The sequence below is a fragment of the Scatophagus argus genome, chromosome 12, assembly GCF_020382885.2.
Source record: "Scatophagus argus isolate fScaArg1 chromosome 12, fScaArg1.pri, whole genome shotgun sequence".
In the NCBI taxonomy this organism is placed as follows: Eukaryota; Metazoa; Chordata; class Actinopteri; family Scatophagidae; genus Scatophagus; species Scatophagus argus.
Window position 1 is genome coordinate 20,833,216 of NC_058504.1, and position 18,828 is coordinate 20,852,043.

The window sequence follows — 18,828 nt, forward strand, 5'->3', positions numbered from 1 at the left end:
TTTAGTGATGGCCTCACTTTGGCTTTTGTTTGTAGATTTCTATCTTACAGGAGAGACAAAAAAATCTGGACTGAATAAAATGAATAGCCTCTCTTGAGTTCCATAATGGCACGTGAGTATTGTATCAAGGTATCAAGAGTTTATAAAATCTGAACCTTTCCTGTCAGAGTGTCAGGCATGGTGTCACTCTTCATGCTCATGTCATCTATGAAGCACTTTGTGACAATCTTGTTTGTCAGAAGCTTGACAAACAGTGAACTTAATCAGTTTGCCAATGATCTAATGCCCCTCGCTGTTGACCCAGTAATAGTAGCTCGTGATGGGTATTTAGATAGAGATATGAGTCGATGAAGACAGACATTTGTTTGCCAAGTAGTGAAAGCTCTCCTCAACCATTGATTAAGCTCACAGATCAATATGTCAGCTTGGTTTTCATCCATGCTTCTCTCCTCTCACCGATCATCAACAGTAACTTACACCGGGGGGTAATAATTGATTTTAATAGTATTTTTAGCTTAGCTTATTGATTACAGCACAAACTGTAGGTCTAAGCAAGCATTGGTTTGTGCACACGTCACAGGATGGAAAAAAAAAATCAATATTACCTAGCTGAATCTGTTGATCTACTCTTCTCAGGTCCCATAATCTGTTTACTTTAGCCTAACCTTATGTATAGATTATGAGGCTGCAGAGGTTACAGAGATCATCCTCAGGAGAGGCATTAAATCCCTCCTCAGTCATTTTAACCACTGGGGTCTGGAAGCACTTGGGGAGAAAGTTGAATGTCTTAAAATGTAAAAGGATCAAGAAAGTCCTCTGGGGAAACATATGCTTAAACCACGTTATAGTCCAAACATTAGTTCATGTCAGCCATCCATGAAGAGTGGGTTATTTTAAATGTGATGTAGCTGGTCATTCCTGTAACCGTGCAGTCTCCCTTTATCATTGTTTATGATCCAGAAATATCTTGGTAATGTATTGGGAGGGTCATTTTGTAATAAAATATTTTTTTAACCAGTCACTTGACTATGACATCAACAGGATGGAGTGTTGTTTTTACCCACATGTAACTTACGTGATGAAAACCGAGAAGAGTTAAGACCTTAAATACCTTGAAGATGCTTTCATTTTAGGGCAGATACTCAAAGGTCAAATTCCAGTAATATGTTATTTCAGTTTTATTTGTATTGCCCAGAATCAAAAGTTTTAGAATAAAGAATACACATATTAAATATACTTTTATCCATATTGCCCACTCTTGAATAAATGCTCATTGTTGTATAGAATGGGGACTAATACAAACATGAGTGCACTGGTCCTTCCAGGATGCCACACAGGGAACTGAACCTCTCACCCTGTAAATGTTAGTGATCTTTGCTTTCCACTAAACCTCAAAGGAAATTGAACCCATACCCTGTAAGTGCCTTGCTCTATCTATTGAGCTCCACCTGGCCACTGGAACGAGCCAGCAATTGCCTGATGAATATTTGCAGGATGCAGACATTATGGATCATCTGCTATTTCTCCTTGCTCTCCCCCATTCTAATTTCCATCCTTTTCTCTTCTGCACTGCGGAGAGCTGCATTTGCTGCATAATTGCTCGCTGAATATATCCTGAGTTTGTTGCCCCCCCGTCCCACCCCACCCTGTTTTACCCATTTTAATTTGTCTGTACTCCACCAGTATGAGGTTTAGTCATCAACTGGCTGGACAGGTCGGACTGAACAGTGCTGACAGGTTTGAGTGCTCTGGGTTTGACTAGTCTCATTCCAAGCTGAGATAATGCCATTTAGAAAAACAGAAAAAAAAATGATGTCACCTTTTCTTGTAAAAATGATTGATAGCACAGAATTAGACACAAATGAAGATACTTTTCAGAGGATAGAAGTAGCATTAATCTGTGGTTCACAAAATGATTACCCTTCAACGCAGTAGATTGTCTATATTATGCAGATACTGGATGATGAACTTTAGGCAATGACTTCCAGGTAATGATTTTTTTAGAGCAGAACTTCTCTTGTGTTTGCTGCCACGTTGAGGGTGTTTAGTGATGGCCTGCCACACTCTCCTTTAGAGTTGTTACTATTTCAGCAAGTCATGGTTCCAGATTCTTACTCTCAGCTTCATGAAAAATGGGACTGATTCTCAGTGACTGATTCAGCATGACTTCGCGCACGATTCTGTGACTGCTTTGACTAAAGCACTAAACAGTATTTGCTCTCTTCTGTTTTATATAGATTTTTAACGGCTGGTTTCAAGTGTTTTAGGTTGAATTCTTGAGATATTTAGTATAAAGCGCATGTCTGCCCTTACAGCAATGTGCTGGTCGAAATTAAGTACCTTCTTTAAGGGCTCCTGGATGAGTCACATGGCTGTAAAAATGATAAAATAATCACAAGAGTTGATTAAAAAATTACCTTTTATTGTTAGTTTTCTGTTTTGTTTTGGTTTGGTTTTTTTGGTGGTGAAACAGTTCAGCTTTACTCATGTTTATATAAGCATATATCCTTGTCAGGGAAGTGTAATTTTTTTATCACTTTGTTGTGATTTTACACACACACACATAAGCCTGAAATATTCACCTGCAGAAAACAATTAATATACGGAGAGGGCTTTGGTGCCTTGCTCAAAGTCTCTCTGGCTGTGCCCAGAAGGCAAACTTGCACCTCGTCAGCTACCAGTCCATAACCTCTTACTGACTGTTCTGTACCACCCTCCAGTTCAAACCTCATGTGCTGAGCTACTGCCACTAATAACATTTCCTGGAAGATGCACCAGATTCAAGGTCTTACCTTTTTACATACAAAATCTGTCATTCAGATTGATGAAATAATAATGAATGGTCCATTTACTCAGGAGGGGAAAAGGCACTGATGGTATAGTTCACCTTTCCTGGCTCATCTCTGCATGTTTACCAGTATTTATTTTTCTTCATGCATGTGGGTGCATATTGTTTACCTAGCCGCCTTTGTATTCCCAAGGTGCATCGTTACTGCACATGTACTGTACATGGTGTGTGTGTTGGAATGGACAACAGAGATTCAGCTAACTCACTAACATATAGCTCTTCTGCTCTCCTGTGCACCATGAAAGTCAACTGACACACACAGATATGAAACACTTGCAAGCTGAAGCAGAGTCACACAGACACTTAGACATAACGTATACACTCACACATACACACACACACACACACACACACGGATCACACTGGGAATCACAAAGCAATGTACAAAAGCATACAATATATGGATATAAAAGTCCTTCATACATATACACGGTGCATATGGAACCATTCACAGCACAGCACATGCACACGTCTAATGTAAAATACATTCGATACAAGATAAAGTGATGGGTATCAAACTTCAATAATACTGTGCCACTGAACTCTGTCAGTGCATTTAATATTGAAAAGAATCATAAAGTTGATGTGGTTAGTTGATGTGGAATAATCCCTGATTTCATTCTTGTTACTGTCACTGAATACTAATTCTATTTGCATATACTTCTGTTTTTGTCCAGAAATAAATAACTGTAGGACTGCTTTTTATGGCCCTTCATTAAAGTGAACTGTAGTTGAATCAGTGCCACGCACATCGTCCTGCTGCCGTCCGTGCTCATTAGTATACCAAATGTGTGTTAATCCGCAGCTGAAAATAGTTCACAACAAACGCACCATTCACTCCTATTCACCCAACTGTTTAAGAACGTTACTTACCTTTATTTAAAAATTGAACAATTTATTTGTGACCCAATTTGAAATATTTACATTGTTTCACGATTAGGGATGAATGAGCCTGGAGATGAGTGCCTAAAGGCACGCTTGAGAAGTAACTAACTCAGTGTTGGTTTTGCTCTTTTGATGGGATTTGTTGAGAATAATAACAATATAGATAGAGGTTTTTTTCTACATATCTCAAACATGAGCACACACACATCTGCACATATTCTGAGTGTTCATGTGTGTGGGTGTGCACTTGTGTCCAAAATGGGGGATGAATATTCATGAAATTGACTATTAACCAACATGCAGATTACTCTGCATATGTGGTGAAATGTGTTTTGGAGTATGTCTACTTGCCTGTGTTCTGTGTGTGTGTGTCTCACTGTGTATACACCCACCAGAGACCCTTTTTCTTCTGACGCCCCACTCGCGCTTCGGAGCAGAAAAATCGCTCTTGCCGTCGCGCTGGCTGACATTGTTGGCAAGAGTCCTGGGGACCGACGGGGGGAAACGATCCCAACAAAGTGACATGAATTAATGCGACTAATTAACACCACGTTAATTATTTGTAAATTGCATGTTTGGGTACACGTTACTTGAGAGGCATATGCTGTGTGTTGTGTTCGCCCAAACAAGTGCCAGTTAATCTGTATCTCTGGAGTGCCCCATGTCTGAAGACGGGCCAATCGGCATGGTGCAAGAAAAAGAAAACGTTAAGAAGAAGAGAGAAAGCGAGAGAAAGGAGAAATAAATGAGATTGCTAACAAATACGTTTCATCGTGTCTGGACAGCATACACGGTTTTGTCATGCTGTAGCTGTTTGTCTGAAGCTTGTCTTGTGCACTGTTGGTGAGTGTTCAAACTGACTGCCTATTAAAAGATAAATGATAGTGGTTTCAACATGGGGCTGATGAGGCTCCTTTTGGCAATGTGGCTGATAATTGTGTCTCATGTCACTGTGTAGTTTGTGTGCACTAAGAACATCTTCAGACTTGATTTGATTTTTTTTTTATGTTAATGCTTTTATGTGGAGTTGATTTTTTTTTCTTTGATCACTGATAGGCATGTGCTTATTCTTTTGGATGAAAATGCACCTATGCCTTCACCCATCACATCATAGTCAACACAGCTGGTCAGTAGAAAGTTCCAGCATCTCATTCTTTTTTTTTTTTTTTGGTTTATATCATTCTAAATTGAATACACTCATTATGTTTGGATATTTTTGTACTGTTGGCTACAGAGAGCAAAAGAGAGCAAAGAACAAAGTAAGAAATCTGAAAATGTCTCCTTGGACTGCTCTGGTGCTGCTGAAAGCATTTTTTTTTTGTGATTATTTTAATGTATCATTCAATTAATCAAGTAAAACATGCCCATCAACGGATTCAAAAGCCCATATTACTTGTTTTGTTCAGTCAACAGTTCAAAATTCAAAGAGATTTAATTTTATATAATTTAAAACACAGAAAAGTTATCTAATTGCAAAATATCTGATTCCTGATATTCTGATTCCTCCCCTGTTCTGGACGGAGAAATGAATTCAAATACAGTAGATTAAATGCGCACCTGACGTAGCAGTGCTTTCCTAGTTACAGTCATATGTCCTTTAAAAGTGCCCTTGGGCGAAAACAACAAGGCCTGCTGGCTTACAGCAACTCATCTTAAGCGTTTGCCTACAATGTAAATACTGAGTGAGGGAGCCTAGAAAACATTTGAAGAAGAAGACAAGACTACTGCACTGGAAATGATCCAAAACTTGCCAGCATGGCTGCCATTACATGCTTATCTATCACTCTGTCACCGTGGGTTATGCGCACTGGGTTTTATTAGACCGTTTTGGTTGAGAAGACACAACCAGAACTCCTGCATGGCTTGGTGAGGTGGGCAAGCAGATCTGGGGAAAGGAGGGGGAGGTGTGCTCAGGTGAACATACCCCCTCTTTTCCCCTGTCTCACTCTCCCTCTCTCCTGCTGTCTCACCCTCTCTTGATGTCTCTCACTCCTATTAACCCTCAGTGAGTCTCTTTTTCCTCATTGACAGGCCCTTATTTTTTCATCTCCCCTCCTGGATTCGTCTTCCTCTCTCTCTCTCTTTCTGTGTTTCTCCTTCTCTTTCATCCCTTGCTCATTTTTTCTGTCCCAATCCCTCTACCCCCCCCCCCCACACACACACACACACAACCCCCCCATACCCTCTCTACCTCCCCCTTGCCTCGTCTCCTCAGAGCTCCTCCGCATTAGCAGTCAGCTCCACTCCTAGACGTACTTTGTTTTTCAGCCGTGGTGGAGGCTGAGTGAGGGAGGGAGCGAGATACACAGAGTGAGAGAGAGAGAGAGAGTGAGAGAGAGAGAGAGAGCGCATCATTTACACAGTCATCCACAGCGAGCGGACCTTGCAGCTCACCCTCCCTCCCTCCCCTCAGCCACTGCTCACGATGCCAAACATTTTATGTGTTATTTAGTCATGCCTGACTTTATCGAATTTGAAAAACATGCCAGTCACGGGTACACCCCCCCCACCCCCCACTCAACCGGCAACATCAACCTCATATCTCTTTCTCTCTCTCTCTCTCTCTCTTTTGACTGAGACTCTACCATTCAGGTCTGACCTCAAGAGTCTCTCGTGCCTGTCTTTGGGGGCATTTCACTTCTAAATGAAGTTTTATTCCCAGGCTTCACCTCCACAACCGCCACACCTCCCCTCCCACCCAGGGGGAAGGGGAGAAAGAGCATAATTCTAGCCACCAGAGTGTTGACTCCGAGATGGATTATTTCTGCCTGAAATCTGAGGCTGTGTGCTGCTGGATAACGTGGCCGTCCCGTTTGTTTTTTTTTTCCCAGCAGTGTCCTAATGATGGAGATTTGATGGGCAGCAAACTGTAGAGGAACAGAGAGACTTGTTCCACTAGGCGAGGAGTGAGAGGCTAAAGGAAATCCCAACATGCATGCCTTCATAATCCCAAAGTCAGGATTTATGGTTGTTTTGTTTTTGCTGTTATTTAACAGTCCGGCGTAGCTCTGTGTTTAGACCAGGTTACTAATACTTAGTGGGATTAGAGTTTTGATTCCAACTTGATGCAGTGGTTAGCACTGTCAGCTCATAGCAAGAGGGTTCCAGGTTCGAATCCCGGTCTGGGCCCTTCTATGTGGAGTTTGCATGTTCTCCCTGTGCCTGCGTGGGTTTTCTCCGGGTACTCCGGCTTCCTCCCACAATACCAAAAACATGCACATTAGGTTAATTGGCTACTCTACATTGTCCCTAGATGTGAGTGTGTGCTTGAGTGGTTGTCTTTGTGTGTTGGCCCTGCGATTGACTGGCGACCAGTCCAGGGTGAACGCCGCCTCTCCCCCGTAGTCAGCTGGGATAGGCTCCAACCCCTGATGGATAAGCGGTATAGAAAATGGATGGATGGATGGATTCCAACTTGAACCAATAAAAATGTTTAATAGAAAGCAAAACAAAGAAACAAACAAGTACACTTTTGTTGTTTTAAGGGTTGCTAACAATGTTTCACAGCCTTTTTTACCTGACGTACCTCCACAACTCAACAACCCTTCACTGACAAGTGTGTTAATTTGAATTGATTTTCAACTGGATGTTATTTAACACTTTTAAGTCTATAAAAATGAATACAGACACAGTGACCATTCAAAATCAGACATTTGCGCTTGGTCTTTTCTTTTTTTCTTTTTTTTTTCAGTAGTTTTGGTCAAGCTTGTACAATCACTTAGAGGGACAGAAGTTGAATGTTTCGGTCATTTATCTGTCACGAAAGCTATTGTTTATCATTCTTAGCACTCACTGTATCTAGTTATCACACTCTCAATTGCAGCACATGGTGCAAAGGTTGGTGGGCCTTCCTGTGCATTTGGCTTATCACTGTTCATTGGTTGTTATTATAATAAAGTTACTAAAGATCGGCCTCGATAAATCCTAGTCATCATCCTGAACACAAATATTTATTTTTTTTAAATCAAATCATAGCCATTTGTTTAAATTAGCCAAGCTACTCCACAATCACTTACCCACTGGTAACTGCACAAGTGCTCCCATGGGTACGGATACCCCTGGTTGGGAATCACCGATTTAGGCAGTGTTCACACTGACATTAGCCCTGCATAAAACAATACACAAACCCCTTATACATTTTAATGAGGCCATTCTGATGATTTAGAGGGTTGCCGATGTAGTAGCCACCCCCCACCCTCCATCCCACCCCCATCCAATAAATAAATAAAGCAATGACTGCCATGATAACCTTTCAGAGTTGTAAAATCTTGTCTCACAGTATTATAAACAGCTGTGCAGTGTTTTGGCATCTGATAAGCTCTCAGAATTATCAAACGCTAACTCAAACTCAACTAAATGTGCTAGATTGTATTGTCTCATTGCATTTTCTAATGCTGTACTGTTTTGGAGTTGTCTATACTGTATATACAGGGGGCTTTCGTGCACCGTAAACATTATCAGTGATACATATTTTGTAATCCCAGTACAGATGGGCCACAAACTGGCATGACACTTAATTAAAATTCATAAGTATTTGAAATAAAACTCAGATGTGATCTGAATATTTAGAAGTAGGAACCTTAAAAATGGAACCAGTAGTACAAATGTCAGTTTAGTACTAAACTGTTGCTGGTTCAAAACCCCTCTGTATTTCAGTGAATGAATGGCAGTTTGTCCTCGAGTAACTACCGGTCCTGCTCTTGAGCAAGTCAAGTCATTCAAGTGGCACTGCGTAGCGATGTTTGGATGAAGCCTGTGGTCACAGGGCAGCTCTCAGGCATGTATTTGTGCAGGAGTGTGAAGCAGGGCGGTGCTGAAAGTGAGTGTCTGTATTCAGCAGAAACCCTATAGCTGGAATGTAAAGCCTAGAAAAAAACAGGCTCTTTAAGGAGCAATGAGCTGCTAAGATGTGGTGTTGTAGATGATATGGGTCGTTCGGCAAATTGTGTCTACACAGCTGCTCAACAAGTAACAGAAATTGCAATATTGAGCTCTGCAGTCACCAGAAGAGACTACAATTTTTGTTCCATGTGAAAGCTGTTTGACGCAGCTGCTCTCTGCTGGTGCTGTGCAGAAGTCCTGATCTACATATTAAGTTGTACACCGCAGAAAAAGATGCTTCATATTCAGAGTAAATGAAATATCCATCTTAACAACTAATGTAAGTATTGACAATAATTAGACTTTTATTTAGTTTAGTTTATTACCAATTATTCCACTGACAGCAAAAAAATCAATGTCAGTTTTTATAAGAGTTAAATCAACTTAGTTTATATTTCCATTAAGAACACCATAGAATTCAAATGTTCCAGATTCTCAGATGTGAATCTTCTCTTATAGCAAATTTAATATATTTTTGAACTATTGCATGGACAAAACTTTTTGAGACGTCACCCTGGACTCTGACATTTAGTAACAAGATCTTTTGTACCATTTTATTTCAACCTGGAGAGACCTACTTAAGAGTGAACGAAAAATGTTTTATTGCCATGCACAGTTTAGATGGAAAAAATATGTTCTCATGATGTTAGCGAGTAGTATGTGAAAACTTCCCGATGGAATGGATGGAGAATGACTGAAGATCTGGATGTGATGTGGTGAGCAGTGGACTCTGATGAGCTCAGCTTGGACACTGGATATGAAGAGCTGGAGGTGGATGGGGTGGAGGAAGGTTGAAGCTGTATGCTCTGAAATGGCAGCAGCAAATCAGAGATTTCAAGTTGGACAGCAATGGTGGTATTGGCTGATGGAGCTTGTGGCAAGATCTGGTTGGGGAGCTGAAAGAGGAAAATACAGTGAGCTGATTAAGAAAAAGGAGAGAGACAGAGAGAAACATAATTTTCCTGAACTCTGCTGAACTTGTGCTGAACTTCATGGCATTTCAACCATCAAAACAATCTCAATTGATAATAAGAAAAGCTAAAGTATTATTCTCTTTACAAAAGTGACAAAATATATATATTTTTTGTCACTATGAAACAACTCTGATGTTTAAAGAGCTGTACTTTCTGCACCCTGGTGCGGTGGAGAGAAGACGTGTCTCAGGATTTCAGGTTCTTAGTGAGCAGGTAGAGTAGGATTTTCACCAATGTTGCAGAGAAGCTTTGAGACAAAACAACCCCTAAGCTGTAAAAGTGAAGTTTAGGTATGATGGTGATGGTGTGATGGTGTTTCTACGTTTTGCTGAAAATGGTCTCTGAACCCTCAGCGAGGAAGCTCCACTGCAAAATGTCATTTTTATTTTTGCCAAATTAACCAGGCTATTAACAAAATCTGTGTTATGATTCTCATAGGCTCATGTTAAAAAGAAGCAGGGAAAGGCATTTCAGGATATGATTCATACTATAAAATACATTCAAGTATTCAGGGATCTGTATCTTGCATGCCATCACAGTGCATCCATAATGTAATGGGAAATGTAAGCCTCTTTCTCTCTCTGTATCATCCATTCTTCTCCTTGAAGCGAGCTAACACGGAGGAGATAGAAACCAGACGAAGCCTGAGGGCTATAAAACACTTTCTCCCTCCTTGACTCCTCCTCCAGTTTTCATCATGCTGCCTGTTCATTGTCTCTTTAGGTTTCTGCAAAAAGTTTGCACAGCAGAAGTTGTCCATCTTAATAATTCAGTTTAATACTAAACTTAGTGATAGAATCATATTGTTCTAAAAAAAATATCTGAAAATACTCCCTTCTTTCCTGTGCAGCCTCACTCATTTGAGGAATGCTCAAAAGTGAGAGTATTATATGAGGTGTCACATCTTGGAAGAAGCAGATCAAGAGGTTCAAATTTGTGATATTTTCAGTTGTTTCAAGAAAAACTTTAAGCATCAGATAATGTAGGAAAGAGCTGAATTCACCTCTATATGCTGGGAGATTTATTTGACACTTGTTTCAGGGGAACATCAGACTCAGTGTAAGAGTAAAGGATATGAGCATTTCAAGAAGTTTCAAGAAGGCTGTCCAGTGTTTGGTACCCAGTGAATCATTAGGTTTTATGACAATCTAATAGTTTCATTGCATTGAGAATCTTGATTCATAAATTGACTTCAATCAGGAGGACGACCGCTTGCTCAGTAGCATAGCAGCAAGTTCATTTAGTTTTCTCCTGATTACTACAGCACTGCTAAAATTATTGTAAATGATTTGCGTGGGATTATTGTTGTGCACTTATTGTTTAGTGCCATTAGAAAGCTTTTCAGCTTTTGATGAGACTGGATAAGTGGAGAATATGAATAAATGTCTGTATGCTTTGTATTGTTGAACGTGAACATTGTGATATAAGGATTTAGCAGGTTCTTAAAAACAAACTTACAGGATGCTCAGCAGGGTAAAAAATAGACTCCCGCATTGACACTGTTACAAACAGGGAGCTGTAATGAGTACAGCAGTTAAGGTCAGATCAATAGTCAGCAGATTAAAAATCTTTTCCTTGTTCCTAAAATGATTTTTTTTTATGCTAGAAAAGGTGTCAGATAGGGACAACATCTGTGCTGTCAAATATTTAATCAGTTTCATTTGTTTGAAAATCTGATCAGTTTTTACTTATCCAAGGATCTCTTGAGAGCCAGGAAAATGTTTACTTTAATAAATTACTCCACAGCAGATGTCCTTATCAGGCCATTTCTTTGCTGTTGGATTTTATTCTCTTTAAACTTGAATGTTTAGATTAACACCTTTAATGTCCAGCATATGTTTAGTGAATGATATAATATCTGTTACCTACAGTAACCATTATTCAGCTATTATTAATGATTAATTATCAAGCTAGAGCCATTAGATGATCAGCTCACACTTCTCAAGCTCAGTGATTAACACATCATGTGTATCATGTTTGTTTAATCAGTCAAAAACAACAGCGAACTAATTCCTCTTGTCTCCAGCATTTATGCTAAGCTAGGCTAATCACCTTTAGGCTCTAGCTCCATGCTTAACATACAGAAACGAGGGCTGTGTCAGTCTTCTCGGCTAATTCATCAATTAAGAAAGAGAATTTTCCAAAATATTGAAAAAACTAATTTAAGGTGTGAAAAAGTAGTTTAGTATTAGCACCGACTGAACAATTTCAATGTCCAGCCCTAAACTAGTCGCAGTTGCAGCCTGTAGTTATACAGTATATAATAGTAGTTACAGTAATGCCAGTAGTAGCTTTCAAATTGGACTGTAACTACTGTAGTAGTTGTAGTAGTAGTAGTTTAGGCCTAAAACTACATGAGTCTATTTGGGAAACTGTGAGATGTCCAGTATGTAATATATGTCACCTTCTTCTTCTCACTTATCTCAGCCCAGTGCCTTCTCATGTGGTCTGCTCCTACATTTAACAGCTCTGTCCTCTCTTTTGTCTTCCTCCAGCGATCGGCCGGACGTTGATCCCCCGTTATTTCAGCACGGTGTTCGAGGGAGGGGTCACCGAGCTCCACTACATACTCAAACACTCCAAGGAGTCCTTCCACAACTCCTGCATCACTCTGGACTGTGATCAGTGCACCATGGTCACCCAGCACGGGAAGCCAATGTTTACAAAGGTAACACCTGACCCCTGAGCTTCTCCCACCATGAATAATTGATCACAAGCTATGATAATGGACGGGGTGAGGTGTTTAACTGGTTAAAGTTCAAATCCATTTACACCCTCTGATTCTTTTTTTCCTCTGCGTTTCATTTTGTCAAGTCACACCTGGTGGCCTTACTGTCAAATATTGAAAAGTTTTTGTTTGTTTTTTTCTATTTGCTGCATGAATTATGAAATTATGAAGTTATCTGCAACTTTAAATCCTTGATTTTCCTAAGGAAAAAGAGTTATTTATATATCTGTGTACATATATATATATATATATATATATATATATATATATACATATAATCATAAATTGATTCTGTCCCCTTTCTATAGTATTCAACACAACTCAAGTTATTTTCCCTTTTCCAGAGAAAACCAAACAATTATGTCCTTTAGACTTCATGCATTTTGTCAAGGTTGTTTGTCCATGTCCAGTGTTTAGTTGCCCTTTGAGCAAGTATAAGCATCAATAGAATATCTACAAGGCAGGACTTCGTGGAGTATATTAGGTATTAAAGGATAGGTTCACAATTTTTTTAAGCCTATAAAACAAAGATTGATATTGGCCACTGTCATCATTCGTCTTGTGTGTAATAGCTATTAAGGCCCCCCCCCCCTTATGCGTCTTCAGTGTAAGTAATGTGCAACCACATTTAAAGTCCTGCAGTCATGGAGGCTCAGTTTGGGATCTCATCACAGCCAGTACGAACAGGAGAAATGAGTACAGCAAGCAAAACTGGTTTTTATGTTCAGAGAGATTTTTGCTATTGCGTCACACAAAAAAACCTGCGGTCATATGGACTGTTGCTCTATGTTGAATTGTAGTATTTGCTGCAAAATGGACTAACTCTGTGTTTGGAGTATGGAACTCAAGAAAATGTCACAAATAGCCATATTTACCCTCCTTACTTAAAGGCATTTGGGGCTTCTCCTCCTCAAAATCCAGTTACATTTCTTATGTTAAGCAGGTTCTACAGATGCAAAACCAGGGGCACATGAGTAAGATCTATGAAGGGTAAAAGGTACAGTTTGGAGTATAAGTGAGCTACAGACAGAAGAAGGAAGAAAAGCAGAGGAAATACAAATTGTGCAGGTGAGATAATCCAAAACTGACACAGAGGTCTTCTGAAAGCACTAAAGCTAAGCTCATCTGCTTCTGTCTTTAGGGAGAGAATACCCCTGTGAGCCAGAGTGAATATCTGCTTCACCACAGTCTGATCCAGATGGCTAGCTGACTCTTAATGTCTTCTGCTGACTGTCTAAATGAATCTGAGGCCAGATACCTTGTCAGTGCTGAGCAGGCGAGCTAAAGGGATTCCATGTTCCCTGTACCATGAACTCCGAGCTGCAGCACCAGACCAGATTGTTCTGACATTAAACAGCTATACGCCCTCTTGTTTTCAGGACCTGACAGTATGCACTCACTCTTGTGTGAGTAGAAGTGTGCAGTGTGCAGAGCCTGAAGTAAACTTTTTTGGCTGAACTGCCATGGGCTGTATGACTACAGTGAACTGAAAAACATCACTGCACCAGAAAAAAAAGAACAAATTTTAAAAAAAAGAAAAAATAGCTCTATTTTAGCAAGTAATTTTGTGTGTTAATGAGATCTAAAATTTTATTTTCTGGAATGAAATGAACAAAATGTTCCAATGAGTGGACTAGTTTCCAATACAAATATAATTCAAGAAATGAACACTGAGCCAATTCTTCGTCACAAGGAAACAGCCTGATGTCAATATTGACTGATACTCTTTTATTTTCACGCATACTGTAACATAAACATAGGTTCTTTAGAAGTACCCTGTACATTTGGCCATAAAGATAATGGATACACAGTTTTTAAGTTGCCTCAAAAATACCTTAAACATTAAACAGTTAAATGGAAATTATATTTATTAATAAGCTAAAATTGGCTAACTATTATATCAACCAATTTGGCCTTTACATTTACTCCAGTGCAATTATTGACTGAGATCTCCTACTGAATCTGAGTGTTAGTTATGAGTTAGTTGCACGTGAATTGGCTGACTTGATTCTTTGCCTTTTTATATAAAACTATGTAATCATTTGCTATTAATGGTAAATTTCTTGACCTGGGGATTTCCAACCTGCGTGATATGATTTAGGCTTGATTTTTGTGCGAGTGAACAGGGTCTGCACCAAAAGTTTGAACATTTCAGAAATAAAATTTGTGTTCCTGTATTTACATACCTGCATCAACCTGCCTGTTTGGAAGCACGACCTTCCAGAATTCTTGTTTTCAGCATTTCCACATGATAACGTTTTTGAGTAGTGCAGTACATGACCTTTTATTGAGCATACCAAAGTCAAACCTTACCATGGCTTCAGACATGACAAGTGTTTATATCAGTTCCACTGCCTGCATGAATGTATGTTTGTGTATATTTACATGCATGACTGCCCGCATGTGGGCTTGTGTTGGGAGGGTTTATGAGGGCCATGCCACTTTTTCTGTCCATGTGGAGAGGAGCTGATTCTGTGTTTGTGTGGTGGCTGGTGTAAGCTGTGTAGCTGGGAATGGGTGTTGGCAGAGGGGAGAGGCGGCTTTTTGTTTTGTCATATCAGTAAATGAGTATGAAACATCCTCAATAACACACACAGGAAATGTCCTTTTATGTTGCCTTCATTTGTTTTTTGTAAACAAGGCTCCCTAAAATGAAAAAAATAAAAAACATAATATATTACGAGCGTCTGATATTAACCGCACAGAACAGAAACAGAACAGCCCAGCCCTGGTCAACAAAAAGCTAAATTTGATGCTCGCAGCGCTGCTCTCTTTTCATCTTCACCTAAATTGGATGAGAAGAATTAATTCATTAGAAAAAAAAAAAAAAAAAGAATTCCAATAACTGAGCGTGTTCTCCCTGAGCTCCCAGCAGCAGCAGCAGCAGCGAGCCTGCAGCTCTGGAGGCCCGAATCTCAATCAGCTCTGCCTCGCCTCGCTTTCCTCAACCACCACTACCACCACCACCACCACCACACCTCACCCCCCATCCTCCCCCACCACCTCCTCCTCTCTCTCATCCCCCTGCCTGACTCGTTCGCTCGCTCATTCTCCCCTCGCTCTCTACTCCACCGCTCTCTCTCATCCCCCTCCTCTTCTTCACACACACACACACACACAAACACACACACACACACACATCCTTCATCCCGAGAGAAATCATCCCCAGCTCCCAACTCGCTCTCTTGCTCTCCCACTCTCTCTCTCTCTCTCTCTTTCTCTCTGCCTGTATCTGTCTCTTTCTTTGCTTCTCTCTCTTTCTCTCTCTCCCTCTATCTCTGCTTCTAATTTAGATTTTATTTACTGCATGGCCATTTTTAAGGATTTATTACAATTTGATCTTATTTTTGAGTTTCGACCATCAGCCATGTCAGTCACCAAGCTAATTGCTGAGATCTGGGATGCTAAAAAAAAAAAAAACCTCCTACAGAGCAAGAAACACTAGCAGTCAGACGATCATATTTTAGTTTTATATGACATTACAAGAAGAAGGACGTCAAATCGTACACAACAACATAAAGGTCAAGGGTAAAACAATAAAGTCTGAGACTAACTGCCATCAAGATCCTCGATGTGAACATAGCAGAGTTCAGGTTCATACTACCAACAAAACCAACACAGTTAATACTTATAAAGGTAACACACAACGTCCAAAAAACAGAAAAACGTTTTGACAAGGATGATACGTGATATTTCAGCATCTATCAACATCTTCCTCACAATGTTCCAGAAAGCACTCAGCATTACTATGAAAACCTGCAAGCATAAGCTTTCATGTCAGTAATCTGAGCTGCAACATGTGTGCATATTTAACAGGGTGGTTAATAAGGTGTTTTATTGCTAATTTCTTGTTCAGATGTATTTGAAAACAAAATAAACATAGATTTGTGGCCGATGATAACACGTCACTAAACGTTATTAAACATGTACGGTAGAAAATGGAAATGAACAAAGTGTTCCTCAAAGCACCTGCTTGTTCAGTGTGTTTGATCGTCCTCACTTGAACAAACTGTAGTGGTATCATCATGTCAAAACAAATGGAATACATATATATATATATATATATATATACATAGACAAGTCAATGCACCATAGAGGGAAAGAGATGAAGTAAAATCAAATATTGTTGCTTGTCTACAGACTAACAAATGGGTGGGGTTAGAAGGGTGGTGAGAGCTGGTGGTGCTACCCAACCACGTGTGCAGGTTTGCAGGGCCGCAATGTGTTGATAAAGTGATACAGGGTGCCAATTTAACCACATAGTGCCCCAGCATCCCAGCTTCTTCGGGATCCAAGCACCTTTATTCACTACCCAGCAGGCCCTGCTCTCCCTGGCCAGTGAGTGTCAGCTGTGAGGGCACGGCCCTTGTTACCGGTGCCCAGCTGGGGGTTTCTGCATGCTGGGAGGCGAGCAAAGAGCAAAAGGCGAGTTAGTGACACAGTGATCTCAGCTCAAGTGAATTTAATTCTGTGAGCGGGTGCCGTGTCAACTCTGTGTGTGTTTCTCTGAGCTTTGCTTGGATGTTGTTTTTTTTTTCCAAGTTTTAGCCCCATGTTTCAGTTGTCACTCTATCGCACTTTCATTATAGTTGTGCTAATGAGAAATAATATTTATGTTAACATGGCAGTAATCTTTAAGTATCTTTAAGTACAGTTACAGTTGATATTATTTTAACCATACTGGCTGGTGTGATCATATATGCTATACTTTTTGAATGTTTAACCTTTATTGACAGAAGACAGTAGAGACATGGGGGGGGGGGCTGCAGTCACAACAGCAAACCTCCAGCTGCATACATAGCTTATATAGCTTAACATGCCACCAACACTCCAATTATATACTATTCATAAATATAAAATATATTCAGATATATTCTGCTCTAAACAATAACAAAATACTCAAAAAAAAATGTTAGTGTTAAATACATGACATTAAAGCTGTTAAATTAGGTCCACAGCATCTTGCAGCAAAACTAATCTTTACATGTTTGCTTTATTTCAACTAAGGCTGCAGCTAATAATCATTTTCAATAGTGATCAATTGTTTGGTTTATAAATTGTCAAAAAAAAAAAAAAAATCCGCCCTTCATGAGTTCCCACAACCAAGTTGACATAGAAATTCATTTGTTGTTGTTTTTCAAAACCCAACAATATAACTTTTTGTAATTTTTCTTAAATGACATACAATTAACAATTAACCACTTATAAGCTTTTTTTTCTGGTGACCAATTAATCAGCTTATCTGTAAACTCAACAAGTTCAAAGCAAAACACTTTATGTACTGTGACCATAAATAAGAAGAAGAATAAAGAAGAATAAGAAGAATATTAATATACAGGATATGTTAAAGAATGTCAACAGCCTGTTGCTGTAACTGAGCATATTTAGTCAACTTCAGTCCCAATGACATTCACCAGAAGCAGTCATGAATGCTCATAATAATTGATTTAACAACTTCCAACTCTTCTGTTGTTAATTGATTGTCATGTTAGGGTACAGTATTGAATAGTGTCTCAGCAGCAGGGAGCTGTTTTTCTTTCTCGCTCTTTGAGCCGGAGATCCCCTGATCTCAGCCCCGTTGTGTGGAAGATTTATGACCCTGCTCTTAAATCAATGGGGACTCTCTGTGAAGGGCTGTACCATTTAAGGGACCACTTTTTAATTCAAGGGGATTTTCCTCCTTTTAGTTTTCATAAGGGAACACTATTTAGAAAAAGAAATGTTTATGACCATTGTGAGAAATATTAGATTTTAACCAATTTTCTATCAGAATGAAGGAATAAATTGCTTTATATGATTGAATCTACGCTGGAATCAGTGGGAAAAGGGCTGCCGTGGTTGCATTTGTGGTTAATGCGTCTCTGCGCCAGTTCCACCAAGGCAAATTCCTGCACATTTATTGCACATGGCAATTAAAGTGATTATTATTCTGGTTCTGATTTAGCTTGTTTGCCAATTTATTTATTGGTTACAGAAAGGCAGAAAGCTTGCAGGGAGAAATAAGAGCAGCGGTGGAGGCAATGCTAAAAACAAAGTTGGCATTATGGAAAAAGAAATCAATAATGCAGCGTTGTTTCATTGTAGGCTACAGCACCTGGAAAGTATCAGATGATGCTAGAAGCTCACTAGTAAACACAATTTCACTTAACTCTCCCAAACATACACTCTCAGAAATTATGTAAAGAACCACTTTTGTCCTCAAACGTGCCACAGCATTTGGGCTTTTAGATTTGAGCAGCCCATAGGCCATGAAACTCATCCTCACACGTAATAACTGTGATGCATTTCATTTCAAAGGAGCGACAGAAGAACACCAAATCTACAGTTGTTTTCATTTATTAATTTATTTATTTGTCTCTCTTTCAAGAGAGACTTTGACTACTGGCAGGTTAATTACAACATACCTTCTTAGAATTCATGAGGCGAGGACTGGGGGTCAAGTGATGATGATTTTACAGTCAAAATCTAATAACATGCATACGTGGTGTGTTTATAATACACAAATATGGTTT

At 39.6% G+C, this 18,828-nt stretch overlaps 1 protein-coding gene across 4 annotated transcripts in view; it reads left to right on the plus strand.

The window, feature by feature from the left end:
- ldb2a (LIM domain binding 2a) overlaps positions 1-18,828 on the plus strand; it is a 79,961-nt gene that overhangs the window by 39,106 nt on the left and 22,027 nt on the right. For all 4 annotated transcript variants that reach the window (XM_046407215.1, XM_046407216.1, XM_046407217.1 and 1 more), the window contains exon 3: positions 12,084-12,256. In XM_046407215.1, the coding sequence (XP_046263171.1) occupies positions 12,084-12,256 (173 nt within the window). The remainder of the gene's footprint in view (positions 1-12,083; positions 12,257-18,828) is intronic.